Here is a 13,588-nt window from a genome sequence, read left to right on the forward strand (position 1 = left end):
GAGCTCAGTCGCTCCGTGGAATGTGGGATCCTACCAGACCAGGGCTCGAACCCTTGTCCCCTGCATTGGCAGGCGGACTCCCAACCACTGCACCACCAGGGAAGTCCCAAATATAATATCTTGAACAAGGTGAAAAAGAATGTGTTTTCCCTTCACATGAGCAATGATAACTAGTGTGCATGCTGAAGGCTCATGTTTTAAGCTGCCCTTTCTCAACCTATAAATCTGGGACGCCAGCTCTAAAATCTATCCAGTGAAATCCTTCCCAGTCCCAACATAAGCCCTTTAGATCTCGTCTATGTTCTGTGAGACAAACTGAAGTTATGTGTTATCATTGCTTTTTATATTACTTATCCATCTAAATATTTCCCAGGCCACCATAAACAGCACAGCACTAATTACAGCTATAAATAATTAAATGGAAATGTTTTATATCATGGTGGTGGGTCATAAGAGTTTGTTAAAGTGGTCAAAATTCATCAAATTTTTTGCTTAAAATTTCTGAATTTTATTATAGGTAAATTATACCTTAATAAAGCTGACTTCCCCCCAAAAAAATAGAATATCCACTGAAGGACTAAATAGTGTGTGTGTGTTTATATATATATATATATAAACACACACAAACACACACACATATATATATGCAGGGTAGTTTTTTTAAATTTATTTATTTTTGGCTGTGTTGGGGCTTTGCTACTGTACGTGAGCTTTCTCTAGTTGTGGTGAGCGGGGGCTACTCTTCATTGCGGTGCACGGGCTTCTCATTGCAGTGGCTTCTCTTGTTGCGGAGCACAGGCTCTAGGCGCATGGTCTTCAGTAGTTGTGCCTCGCGGGCTCTAGAGCACAGGCTCAGTAGTTGTGGCGCATGGACTTAGTTGCTCCGCGGCATGTGGGATCTTCCCGGACCAGGGACCGAACCCGTATCCCCTGCATTGGCAGGCATTCTTAACCACTGCGCCACCATGGAAGCCCCCCCAGGATAGTATTTACACACAGGGAAATACAAATCTCACTAGTTCTTTGTGAGCTTTTATATAATTATATGATCTCTCTGAATGTCCCTAAGTCTCCTTTATACTAATATTTTAAACTATGAAGTTTTCTGACTTTTATTTTCAAGTTATGAAAGCTCTTGGAAGGCAGTATGCTGTGGTAATTAAGAAATAGTCTCTGGAATCAGAAAGTTCCTTGTTTGATCCCACCCACCACCACTAACAACAACCCTACCTACAGGGGAACCCGAGTTATTTTCTCTGTTTCAATTTACTCATCAAGATGAAAATAGCATTACTTATCTTCTGGGGTGGTTGTGATAATTAAATGTTAGTAGATATAACACATTTGGTCATGTGCCTAATGGTGTGCTTATGAAATTACTACAACTGCGTGCTTATGAATTTTATTTATAATCTAAATCTCTGCTGGAAAATGTTGGCAGTCATAGAAAAATAAAAAGTTAAAAATAAAAGCTGCTGTGGTTAAAACAGGACAGTATCTACTTCTAGCTTTAATACTTAGGGATTTGACTCTGTTTCAGATAGTCAACAGTCTGGAGGTGGGGAGATTTGTACCCAAAACAAAATGGAATCCTGCATAAAACAAATTTTGCTAATTTGTTGGGCTGGCTGGAAGTAAGGGAAATCACCAAAGCTAGGGGGTTTGGGGCAGGGGGTGTTGGGTTGAAGGTTAGCATGGAAGGTGGGGAAAATGTTTGAGCAGAAGTAAGGACACAGAATGAAGAGAAGTTGATCACACCAAAAAGGCAGATTCTCCTAAGGAAGGGTGTTCAAATTAGCCTGATACATGAAGACTGGTTCTTGAGCTATTTTTGCCAAGAGTGGGGAGCTGAACCTGGGACAGGGAACCTGGAAGGGAGCTGCCTCCGAAGAAATGTAAGCATAACTCTTCTGGAGAAGCACAACCTCAAGTTAGAAACCCAGATTTTCACAGATTAAGGTCAACCAGATATGAGTTTCAATCAAAGATCACCAAATGCATAAGGAAACAAGTCAGTAAGAATGACAGTCAGCATAAACAATAAAGTTAAATTCTCAGGACTTTCAGATATTAGAACTACCAAATACAAAATAAATAATAACATAATACATAATGAACACTCAACAAAAGACCAAGCAAAATTTTTTAAAAATCAATGGAACTTCTAGAAATGAAAAAATATCTAATCATTGATACAAAAAAATTTCAATGTTTGTGTTAAACAGTAAATTAGCTACAGTTGAAGAAGGAATTAGTGAACTGGATGTAGAGCTGAAGAAATCTATACCCATCTATCCCAAAATATAGAACATAGAATCATGGATATAGAGGAAGTAACAAAAAGTTAAGAATATATAGGGGATAAAAGTAAAAGATTTAACATACATCGAAGACCCAGAAGGAGAGAATACAGATAATACAGGCAAGGCAATATTTAAGTAGAGGATAGTTGAAACTTTTCTGAAAGACATGTACCCCCAGCCACATGAAGCACACCCTATACAAGCAGAATATATTTAAAAAATCTACCCCAAGGTAAAATAAGATGGACTTGAAAAACCATAAAGACAAAGGGAGTATATTAAAAAGGTAGTCAGAAAAGAAAGAAAGATTGTTACAAAGAATAAGTTTAAGGTTAATAGCAAACTTCTCAACAGCAGTCATGGAAGCCACAAGACAATGGAGTGCTATCTTTAAAGTGCTGACAAAAGAATAACTGTAAAGTTACAATTATGAACCCCAAAATATCTTTTAAGTACAGGGAAAAAGAAATTATATTTTCAGATAAATAAAAAACTGAAACAGTTTACCACTAACACCACCTACAGGGAAGGAATTTTCTAAAGGGTTATTTCAGAAGAAGGAAACTTGAATCTAGAAAAAAATTTTGGAGGACAGATAAGCAAAGAAAATGATGAACATGTAAGTAAATCTAATACAGATTTACTTGATAAAATGATGAAAATAATTATGAAGTCTAATGTGTGGAGGTTTAATAAAAAGAAACAAGCTAAAATACAAGAAAATACATACTCGTGTAAATTAGGAGAGGAGCAATAAGAGTTAATGTCCTAAGGATCTTGTCTGTCAGTGGGAGGTTTAAGATACTGTTTGTAGGGACTTCCCTGGTGGTGCAATGGTTAGGAATCCACCTGCCAATGAGTGGGACATGGGTTTGATCTGGGAAGATCCCACATACCGTGAGCAACTAAGCCTGTGTGCCACAACTACTGAGCCTGCACTCCAGAGCCCGCAAGCCACAACTACTGAGCCCGCGTGCTGCAACTACTGAAGCCTGCGCGCCTAGAGCCCGTGCTCCACAACAAAAGAAGCCACTGCAATGAGAAGCTCGTGTACTGCAGTGAAGAGTAGCCCCTGCTCTCCGCAACTAGAGGAAGCCTGCACACAGCAAGGAAGACCCAATGCAGCCTAAAATAAATAAATTATTTTAAAAAGATACTGCTTGTCATCTTTGTTAAATACGCAGGTAAAATTTTATGACTAACCATAAAGAATGGAAATAGAGTGTTTACTTTCCACAGCAGGTAAAGGGCAAAAGTATGCAGGAGAAACAAACACAAGAGGCTTCTTTTCATCAAATAATAAATAAAATCAACTAGGCTAGTAATTATGAAAGCTTTGTAGAGTCTTCAGGTATTAAAATTGGGTTGGAGTGGGAGGTACAGTACTGGCAATTCCACAGTAATAATTAAAACTGGGCAGAAGACGAAGAAGGGGTATAAGAAGACTGTTGGTGGCATTGGTGGTGGTAGATGGTGGCATTGCTGGTGGTAGATGCTGCAGGGGCTGTGTTGGCACAGACTGAGTTCTGTCATGCCTCAGGCAGAGGCCAGGGCAGAGCCACAGCAGCTGATGAACCAGTGCATGGCTGACAGGTGCCGATACTTCTGTCCATCAGGTTGGGCATATGCACTGCATCTCACAGAAGCCTTCCTCCTGGCCCCAGCCTTGGCCAGAGCAGTTTAAGGGAGCAGGTAGGGAGGAAAAGATGCAGGAGAGCAACAGGACATCTCCCCAGGCAGCACCCAGGACAGCTACCACCCTGCCACACCCTGCTTACCCAGTGAAGGAGGCTGAGGCAGAAGCCACAGGGAATGGGCCCTGGCACAGGCCTCGGAGGAAAGACCCAGATGGACAGAGCTGGAAATCAGAGGGAAACAGTGGATAACATGGGCCCTGGCAACATGGGAAAATGTGCCCAAACACAAGTGCTTCTACAGTTAATCAGTAACTCCTTTCCTTCCCATATAAGAATCACAGTACCCTGACCTACACCCATCTCTGACCCTGCATGCCCACGAGTTTCCTTCTGCCATTTGCCATTGTTAACTTATTAGGGAGTTTGAGATTAGCAGAGGCAAACTATTATATATAGAATGGATAAACAGCAAGGTCCTACTGTATAGCACAGGGAAATATATTTAATATCCTGTGATAAACCATAATGGAAAAGAATATAAAAAAAACATATATGCATAAATGAATCACTTTGCTGTACAGTACAAACTTACACAACATTGTAAATCAACTATATGTCAATAAATTAAATTTAACAAAAAAACAAAGTGTTAACTTATTAAATAGGAAAACATGTTTAGAGGAATATACCATAGATTTGAAGAGACATAAAAATGCATCTGAGTGATAATAGCTAATACTTACATCCTCCTTACTCTAAGCCAGGAACTATTCTAAGTGCTTGACACATAAAATCACATTTAATCTTCATGTGCCCAAGATCACACAGCTAACAAGAGGCAGAGCTGGGATTCAAACACACACTCTGGTTCCAGAGTCTTCACTCTCAAATACTGTGCTACTTCTGAACGGTTGGAGGACATTTTGCCTGAAGAAGATACAATTCCAGTTTGGGGTTATGGATGGAATGTTTGTACCCCACCCCCATAATTCATGTGTTAAAGCCCTCATCACTGGAAGCAGCCTAAGTGCCCGTCGACAGATGAATGTATAAAGAAGATGTGGCACATATATACAATGGAATATTACTCAGCCATAAAAAGGAACAAAATTGAGTTATTTGCAGTGAGGTGGATGGACCTAGAGGCTATCATACAGAGTGAAGTAAGTCAGAAAGAGAAAAACAAATACTGTATGCTAAGACATATATATGGAATCTAAAAAAAAAAAAAAAAAAAAAAAAAAGCCCTGATCCCCAGTGCGATGGTATTTGGAGATGGGGCCTTTGGGGAGGTAGTTAGGTCATGAGGGCAAAGCCCTCATGAATGGGATTGGTGCCCTTATAAGAAGAGACACGTGGAAAAGATGATTTCTCTTTGTGCCACATGAAGACACAGTGAGAAGACAACCAACTGCAAGCCGGGATGAGGGCCCCCAGAGAACCCGACCTTACTTGCACCCTGATCTCAAACTTCCAGCCTCCAGAACTGGGAGAAATGTTTGTTGTTTAAGCCACCACATCTATGGTATTTGTTCTAGCAGCCCAGACTGATTAAGACAGTTGAGAAATGATGGGTTATCTTCAGATATTTGAAGAGCTATGTATGGAAGAAGGGTTTACCTTATTCTGTATGGACCAAGATTAGAATGAAGAACATGACTCTTTTCAGCCTACTTTATCACAGCTGGAGGTCCCCAAAGAAGAAATAGGCTTTCTCAGAGGGTGCTGAGTTCTCCACCACTATAGGCTAAATGCACCCAGGGCTGATAACATGGAGAGTATTTCAGCCTTGAGTGGTAGTTGAATGAGACTCTCTGTAAACTCTCTTGCAACTCTTGACAGTCTGTAGGATTATTAGGGTCAAGACTAAGTGTTCAAATCCGAAGAACTAGATGTTGAGGACTCACCTTTTACAACAGCAACATTGTTCCTGGGTATCTTGGAGCCAGAGCTTGCATTTGTATATCTTAAGACTCTACACACCTGGATACTCTTCCTTCAGCACTCAGCTTAAGCATCACCTCCTCCAGGATATGTCCCCCATCCCATCCCTAATACTGGCTTAGGTGTCCACCTCAGCCCACCTTACTTCTACAATGCCACTTCTCACACTACACTGAATTATCTGTTTCATCATCAGTCACTCCCTGTATTAGTGTCCTAGGGCTACAGTAACAAATTACCCCAAATGGGGTGCCTTAAAACAATAAAAATTTACCGTCTCACAAATCTGGAGACTAGAAGTCCAAAATCAAGTTGTCGGAGGGCCAGGCTCCCTCAGAAGGCTTTAGGAGAGCATCCTTCTTTGCCTCTTCCTAGCTTCTGGTGGTTACTGGCAAACCTTAGTGTTCCTTAGCTTGAAGTTGTAGCTCTCAGATTTCTGCCTCTTTCTTCAGACTGCCTTCTCCCCTCTGTGTGTGTGTCTCTGCGTGTCTCTCTCCTCTTCTTATAAGGACAACAATCATATTGGATTTAGGGCCCACAATCCTCCAGGACGAACTCATTTTAATTTAACTAGTTTCATCTTCAAACCTTCTATCTCCAAATAAGTTCACATTCACAGGTTCTGGTAATTAGGACTTCAATATATCTTTTCAGGGGACATAGTTCAACCGACAACATCCCTCAGCCTCCTATGCTCACTAACCTGCAGGATCTTTGACGCCTATTTTTATTCCACATATTTTTATTGTGTCTATGATGGATCACACTCTGTTCCAGACACTGAGAACAAGTCACAGTCAAGGTCTCTACCCTTAGTGAAGCTTCCATTCAACATGGAGGCAGACAGCTTAAAAAGTGGCCATTCAATGTTAAAACCAAATACAAACATATTCGTGTGTGCATGTATGTATGTATTTATATAAATCTTTGATATCTATTTGATGAAGGATATTAACACAAACAGTAAAAAAAAAAAAGATAAATTATTTCATCTAAACTGTGCTTTTTGGCAAGTTTATCAGAATCTAAAACGTTGGTTTCTCTCTGTCCCTTGTTTGTTTTCTGGTATTGTGTTCTTAACTCTCATTTGACCCTCCCCTAAGCTAACCTCTCCTAAAATGTTTCTTAGTAGCAGAAAATAAAGCTTGTAGAACGTATTCCTAAACTTTTTTTAAGTTCAAACTTGCAACTAAAGAAGAAAACACTTGTGCCCCCTCTGTCTTCCAGGGCAGTGTCAGCTCTACTCAGCCTCCGTTTGGCCCGATGCCAGGTGAGTATTGCAGTTCAAGGGGCAATTCCTTCTCTTTTGAGCAAAATCAGGCATTTAGGCTTCCATTCTTTCATAGCTGCCTTACAGCACTTGCAAAATTTTGAAGCTTTAAAACATTTATTTTTAAAATGTAATATCAGGGAAAGCAGACCTCATTCCTGAATTTGGAACGCATTCCGTCCAGCATAAGTTTATTGGGCAAAAGCAATATCAATTAAGCCCTTGATACAGTTTTAAAATGTTTAAGATTCTGGCACTGTGGTCTGATAGATTATGCACATGCTTCAGAACAGAAAGAGAAAGACCTGAGGGCAGGTGGAATAACAATTATTTATTGGTGCTTTCTATATGCCAGGCACTTAGTTAAGCATCTTACATTCATTTTAATACATATGTCTCATTAAGTACTCCTGTTGGGATGGAATAGGAGAATTCTTAATAATAATTTGGGGCACTCTCATATGTGTGTGTATACACACGTAGACACATACACACACACACACACACACACACACACATGTTCCTTCCAGATCCCAAACTCAGAAGGGCATATGGTTTCTCACTAATTTTGGTAATCTTCAGAGCTGGAAAAGGGAAAGGGGTAAGAGCAGGAGACGATCCCACATATCTGAATGTCTCTATGCTGTGTTTCCCAATCATATTTATTGTCCCTGGAATCTGGTTGTATCTGCTCCATTCTACAGAAGAAAATTTCTGCAGCCTCTGTTATCATCTAGAATTATTCTTCCTCTTTTTAGGGAGAAAAATACATGCTTAAAAAGCAAAGGGTTTTTTTCTCTGTATTTTTTTATTTGGAAATTGGAAATACAGACATGAGATCCTGGAAGCCTTGTTTACTTATTCTTCATTCTGTTCTCAGCCTTAACCACTACTGTGGATATAAATTCCTGGCATGAAACGAAACCTTATTTATTGGTATTAATTTTCACTTGCACAGATGTTTTTTCTGGAGAATTATGCTTACGATGAAACCTCGAACTGCGTCTTTCAAATTCATGAGCAGATTAGAAGTTTGGGGCTATAGAATTTAAGATGAAGGTGGAGTGAGTGGAATTGTGCTTTAAGTTTCTACAGGGAATTTTGATTTCCTCTGAATGAATGAATAAATTCACATGTAATTGTTGAACACAGTATTATATGACTGGGTTTACAGAAAATGTGTAGGACCTAAGCTCTGCCCCCATGGAGCTTGCAGATGGATTGGAAAGAGGGCTGTAACTCAGGAGAGAGAGTATCGAGCATAATACGAAGTGCCACATCAGGTGGCAGGGGCCAAAATGCTGTGTCTGGAGAGTCATGTATGACTGAGTCAGTGTAATAAGAAGGAGGGTCTTGATGAGTCTGTCTTCTCTCCCTGTGGAAGAGTGGGCAGGGTTGGCAGGGACAAAGCTCAGAAGCGGTCCACTGTGTTTGGGAAAGGTGACGAAGACAAGCACCCGCATCATCCTCCCAGCTCAGCCTCTTTGTGACCTGAGGGAGTAGGTCTTAGCTAATTGGATCACACCCACCACCAGCTGGGAAAAAAAAAAAAATCAGTTTTACAGCCCTTGAGTCTATGCTCCTGACCATGTTCTAAGTGATGAAGGGTTTCCTGCTACAACTGAGCTACGAGATCAGAAAGTCTTTAGCAAACACATCTCTTCTCCTCTGGGACTATTTCACTGGCCTTACCTTAAATGAGATTCTTCTCAGTTTCAGCCTCTCCAGGTTTCCACCAAGGGGAGCTTTCTGTGCCACGCATTCCCTTCTCTCGCTTGCAGTGCCCAGGTGAGCTGAGTGAGAGACTCAACGTGGCCACAAGAGGGCAGCAAATAACACCAGACTCATCAAAGCCAGAGAACATTTTTTGTGGTCCTCTAACTTTGCTTCACAGAAGCAAAGCAAGCAGCCGTTTCTGGTGCCTAATAGGTGCAAGTCACGGCCAGCGTACAAAAAAATTAGAAGAAGAGTACTGCCTGCCTCTGATTTGGGGCGGGGTTATTGTCTCACCTTATCTAGAGATGCTGAGTCTCACATAACATGTCCCAGAAGCAGCCTCTTGCAAACGGTCCTGTATCTATGGGGACAGAGCTCAGAAGCTGTGAAAAAGATACTTCATTAGATGAAATGTAAATGCCAAGGGCTTCTTATTCTATCTCCTTAAGCCCAAAGGGATAGAATAAGCACAGCGCCTAGCACAGCACCTGGCACATTGAAGGTGCACAAGAAGTGAGAGACACTGAACAGTTACTGCTCCATCTAAAGTGAACTTATCCCCAAAGGCAGAGCGAACTTTAAATGTATGAATTATTTGGGCTGGACCAGTTAAAAGAGGTAATGCCGCTATATTTAATGCCTTTCAAGACATTTATCTATTTAAATGTTGGCCTTGGCGTCAGGCCTGCGTTGGAAATACCATTTCACACGTGGAGAGACCTGGCTGCAACAGAGATGCCTTGACTTCCTCCAAGGAAACAACTTTTGCCCGTTTGTTTTCCCCTTGGCAACAGGCTCACCGGTGATGTCAGGTTACTATGGTGTCAGGAGATCCCTACTAACCGACTCGGACTTCCACAACAGTAAACAGTTCGCAAACAATGCTTGCACCCGAACTGTGGCGAAGGACATTGCCTGCGAGTCCTCGGCAGGGCAGGGCCACCCGGCCCACCTGGACTCCTACTTCCCGGAGCTCTACGGGGACCACCGCCCCACGGCCCTGACCCCCAACAGCGGCTCCCTAATCAGCGCCTCACCCCTGCCACAGCTCCTGCCGCTGCCCTTCCCCAGCGAGCCTGCACACTTCGTGCTGGTGAGTATGCAGAGGCTTAGTTTAGGGGGTCACTAACGTCGGGGCTCCCGCGGCCCTGGCCAGCCTATGTGCTTAGCAACCAGGTCTGCTGGCCCCGGAGACCCCCGGGAGGCTGCTCTGCGCCGCCCCGGGAGATGCCAGGATCCACGCCCAGGGAACCCTCCTCAAAGATCCGTGCCAGCCACGCGGCAGGAAGCTCTATCTAGGGATTTGGGCGGGGACGACTGATAAAACAGGATATATATCCATTTTGTTAATACTCTACCGATTGTGCCAGATGTTTCCCTGTTATTCCTCCCGTGCATAAGGAAAGAGCACTGAAGTTACCTCGCAGACAGCGAGGCTGTCAGCCAGGGCAGGCGCATCAGGACTCCTCTCGCCCTCCCCCTCCCTGCCTCCCCTCTCCCACGACATTTCTACCCTCTAGAACCTTGTTCTCTCGCAGTCCTTCCAGAGATGAGTTCATAAAGATGAATGAATACTAGTAAATTTCTTATACTGTAAAGCCCTCAACCACAAAGTCATGAATCTCTGGAGATGGGATTTTAGACAAAACAGGCTGTGGGAGAGTAGGAATTAACATTATTGAGTATCTACTACAGCCAGGAACTTTTATGTGCACTTGTTCATTTAATACTTGCAACAACTCAGGGTATAGTTATTAAAGCCCTATCTTACAGATGCACAAAGTGAAATACTCAGAATCAGGAAGGTAGTAAGTGGCCCAGCCATGAACTGAAGCCAAATCTTTCCAGCTCCAAGCCTATGAGGCTCTACCCCCTTGCTCACTGAGGGCAGGTAGCCTTCCTAGCCCTCTCAGAAGCCCACTGTGTAGCTTAGGGTCTACTCCTTCCAGGAGTAAATGATGAAACGCTGTCAAAATGTTGATTTTATTATCTTCACATTTAATGTTTTCTGGGGAAAGGACTCTCTCTCTCTACACACACACACACACACACACACACACACACACACAATCTAATTCTAGAGTAAGAAAGGAACTAAAACTCCCACTGCCGATGTCAAACACCAGAGGGGAGAGCTGCCTGATAGGGAGGCTTTGGACAGCAGAGGGAGGACACCTAGTCTGCTTTGGAAGACATGGGCCAGCAGCACCCTATGTTGGGAAGGAAATCTGCCCATGTCAGACCATCACCTAATGACTAACCCCAGTGACCTTTCCATCCTCCTCAGAGGGACTCATGGGAGCAGATGGTGCCCGAAGGCCTCGGCCAACCAGACCCCGTGCCGGCCGATGCCCTGCAGAGCTTGGCGCCCAGCACAGGCTGCCTCTCCCAGCTAGAGTCGGGGAGCACTGCCCAGCACAGGAGCTCCGGTTGGGCGGCCCCCCTAGCGGGGGTTCAGTCCTACTCTCTGCACACACTGGAGGATCTGTACCACATGCAGGGGTACCCAACCCCATCCCCCTACCCCTTCACCTCTTTCATGACAATGTCCAATGACCCACCACCCAAGGTGGGGCCCTTCTCCCCGGACGAGGGGGCAGACACCTCTGTCCTCCAGGACCCTTCTCCGTGGACCAAAGAAGATGGAAGCCTGGCATGGGGGGCATGAGTGCCGCCGAGCTAACTGAGGATGCCAGAGGACTTCTGTGCTTTTCTTTAAGTCAGTGTCTGTATTCGCAGACTGTCGTGGTGTGGCGGCTCCTTCAGAACTGGATTTTCAGGATAAGCCATGGTGCCACCCTTTGTTAATGGATGATGATGGCATTCACTTGTGATCCTCCCCCTATAACCCCACTGAAACACACCACAACGTGAATTCAGTGTGTCAGGGACCATATTCTACTTAGACAGCCTGACAGAGGGGTCTCTGGGGGAATTTAGTAACCCATTATGTTCTGAATGTTTTGTTATCTTTGAAGTATCATTTTTAGCACTGATAGTTTTTTTTCTTAAATTACATTAAAAACTTCATGCAGATCATAAAACATACCGATTTCCCTCCAGTTTTTCTTAATTATGAACTATGTGTGTTCTTCAATAAAAGAGAATGCATAGGATATAATATAGATTAGGGTGCATAAAACAAAACTCATTTTATATCATGTGACTTTATAAAGTGTGAAGCATTATATGCATTTATCCCCTTACGGTGACTTGCAAATAACAATAACTTGCAGGTAACAAATGTGACACCACATATAAATGCTTTATTGTCATTAAAATGAGGTCAGGACACTATGGCTTCATAAATAACATGGTTTTGACTCTGCACTAAAGCCCAGGATGTCCAAAAATCAGGCTAATCCAAAAAACAACACAGACCAAAGACTTTCTTTGATCAATGATAGCCTTAATTAAGCTAGACATTGTCTCTCTGATGGAATAAACTGACAGTTATCAGAATGCATTAGCAAAATGGACATTCTACGATCAAATAAGAATGCATGCATTGTAAGGAAAACACAGAGAGCAGTCCTGGGCTGTCGGCAAGAAACAAGACTACAGAACACCAAGAAGCAAAGGGTCTTTGGAGAAGGACATGTTGTCAGGTCCTTTGACAACATGACCTTTGAAGAAAGACCTTGTTGATGGCTCACCGGTCAGAAATATATAGCTCTTACTATGTATAAATGAAGAAACTGACATTTGAAGCATCAGTCTATCTCATGTAAGTCTGACTGGTGTGGACTTCTTTGGCAATTAAATTCCCATAGTAATCCCCACCAAGCAGTGTGCCTCTCTGCAGGCCAAGCCCATCATAAACACCTTGCACACACTTTAACTTTGCAAAGTGTGAGTCAAGGCTCACAGGTCACACCCACAATCTTCTTTTTGTCTTCCTACCACCTTCCTTTCTTTATTCTCTTCACCACATGTTTCTGACCCATCGGGTCTCTCCTGATGCAGTGCTTTTTCCCTCCACCTCCTGGGGGTCCAAAGCCCCTCAATACAGTCTCCGTCACATCCTCTGTGACAGGGTTCCATGCTTTAGGTAGGAGTCTAGAAAGTCAAGTACGGATATTAATTCACATTTAGAAGTGAATAATTGATATTCTTCCTTGTCTAGGCCTTCAAGGGTATATATTCTGGTTGAGCAAACACACACATAATTTGTGGAGTTCTCAAAGAAATACTTGAATAGGAGCCTTCTTTTACCTCACAACCTTCATCCCCCTCCTGGGACAGCATCCCTGGAGAAACAAACAAAGGAGCATTCGTGGTCCATAGATGTTGGGCTGCACTCTCCCGGGTCCCCTGCCTACTCCTTCCCTCCCACCACTCCTTTTCACAACCTGATCTTTACTTTGCTCAATATTTGCTCTTCAGTGGAAGGGGACAGCTTCTACCATGGGAGAGAGCTGCCCTTCTCAAGTCTGCTGAGACTGGAGACCTTAGTCCTGGTTGCCAGCATCTTCGGTAGAGCCATCTGTCATCCAGCCTCACTCATACCTGGACGGCAGGCCCCACATCAGAAGGAAGAGATCTGGCCCTCCCTGTAGATGCAGGGTCTTCACAAGGAAGGATCTCAAAGTCACCTTTCTAGATTGGTTGTATAAATTTTATAATAATTACAGTCATCTACTGCTTACCATTTGTTACTAAGTAGCATATAACACAATAATCATAAGTTTATGTGTAAGTCATAAATATGTGTTCCT

General features: G+C 42.9%; 1 protein-coding gene across 1 annotated transcript in view; it reads left to right on the forward strand.

The window, feature by feature from the left end:
* The window catches only part of POU2AF2 (POU class 2 homeobox associating factor 2), a 32,770-nt gene extending 21,213 nt beyond the window's left edge, over positions 1 to 11,557 (forward strand). Inside the window, 4 exon segments of the mRNA XM_012534312.2 lie at positions 7,112 to 7,154; positions 9,665 to 9,963; positions 11,158 to 11,531; positions 11,533 to 11,557. Of these exon segments, the coding sequence (XP_012389766.2) occupies positions 7,112 to 7,154; positions 9,665 to 9,963; positions 11,158 to 11,531; positions 11,533 to 11,557 (741 nt within the window).
* The last annotated feature ends 2,031 nt before the right edge of the window (positions 11,558 to 13,588 follow it).

This window comes from Orcinus orca, chromosome 8 (assembly GCF_937001465.1).
Source record: "Orcinus orca chromosome 8, mOrcOrc1.1, whole genome shotgun sequence".
In the NCBI taxonomy this organism is placed as follows: domain Eukaryota; kingdom Metazoa; phylum Chordata; class Mammalia; order Artiodactyla; family Delphinidae; genus Orcinus; species Orcinus orca.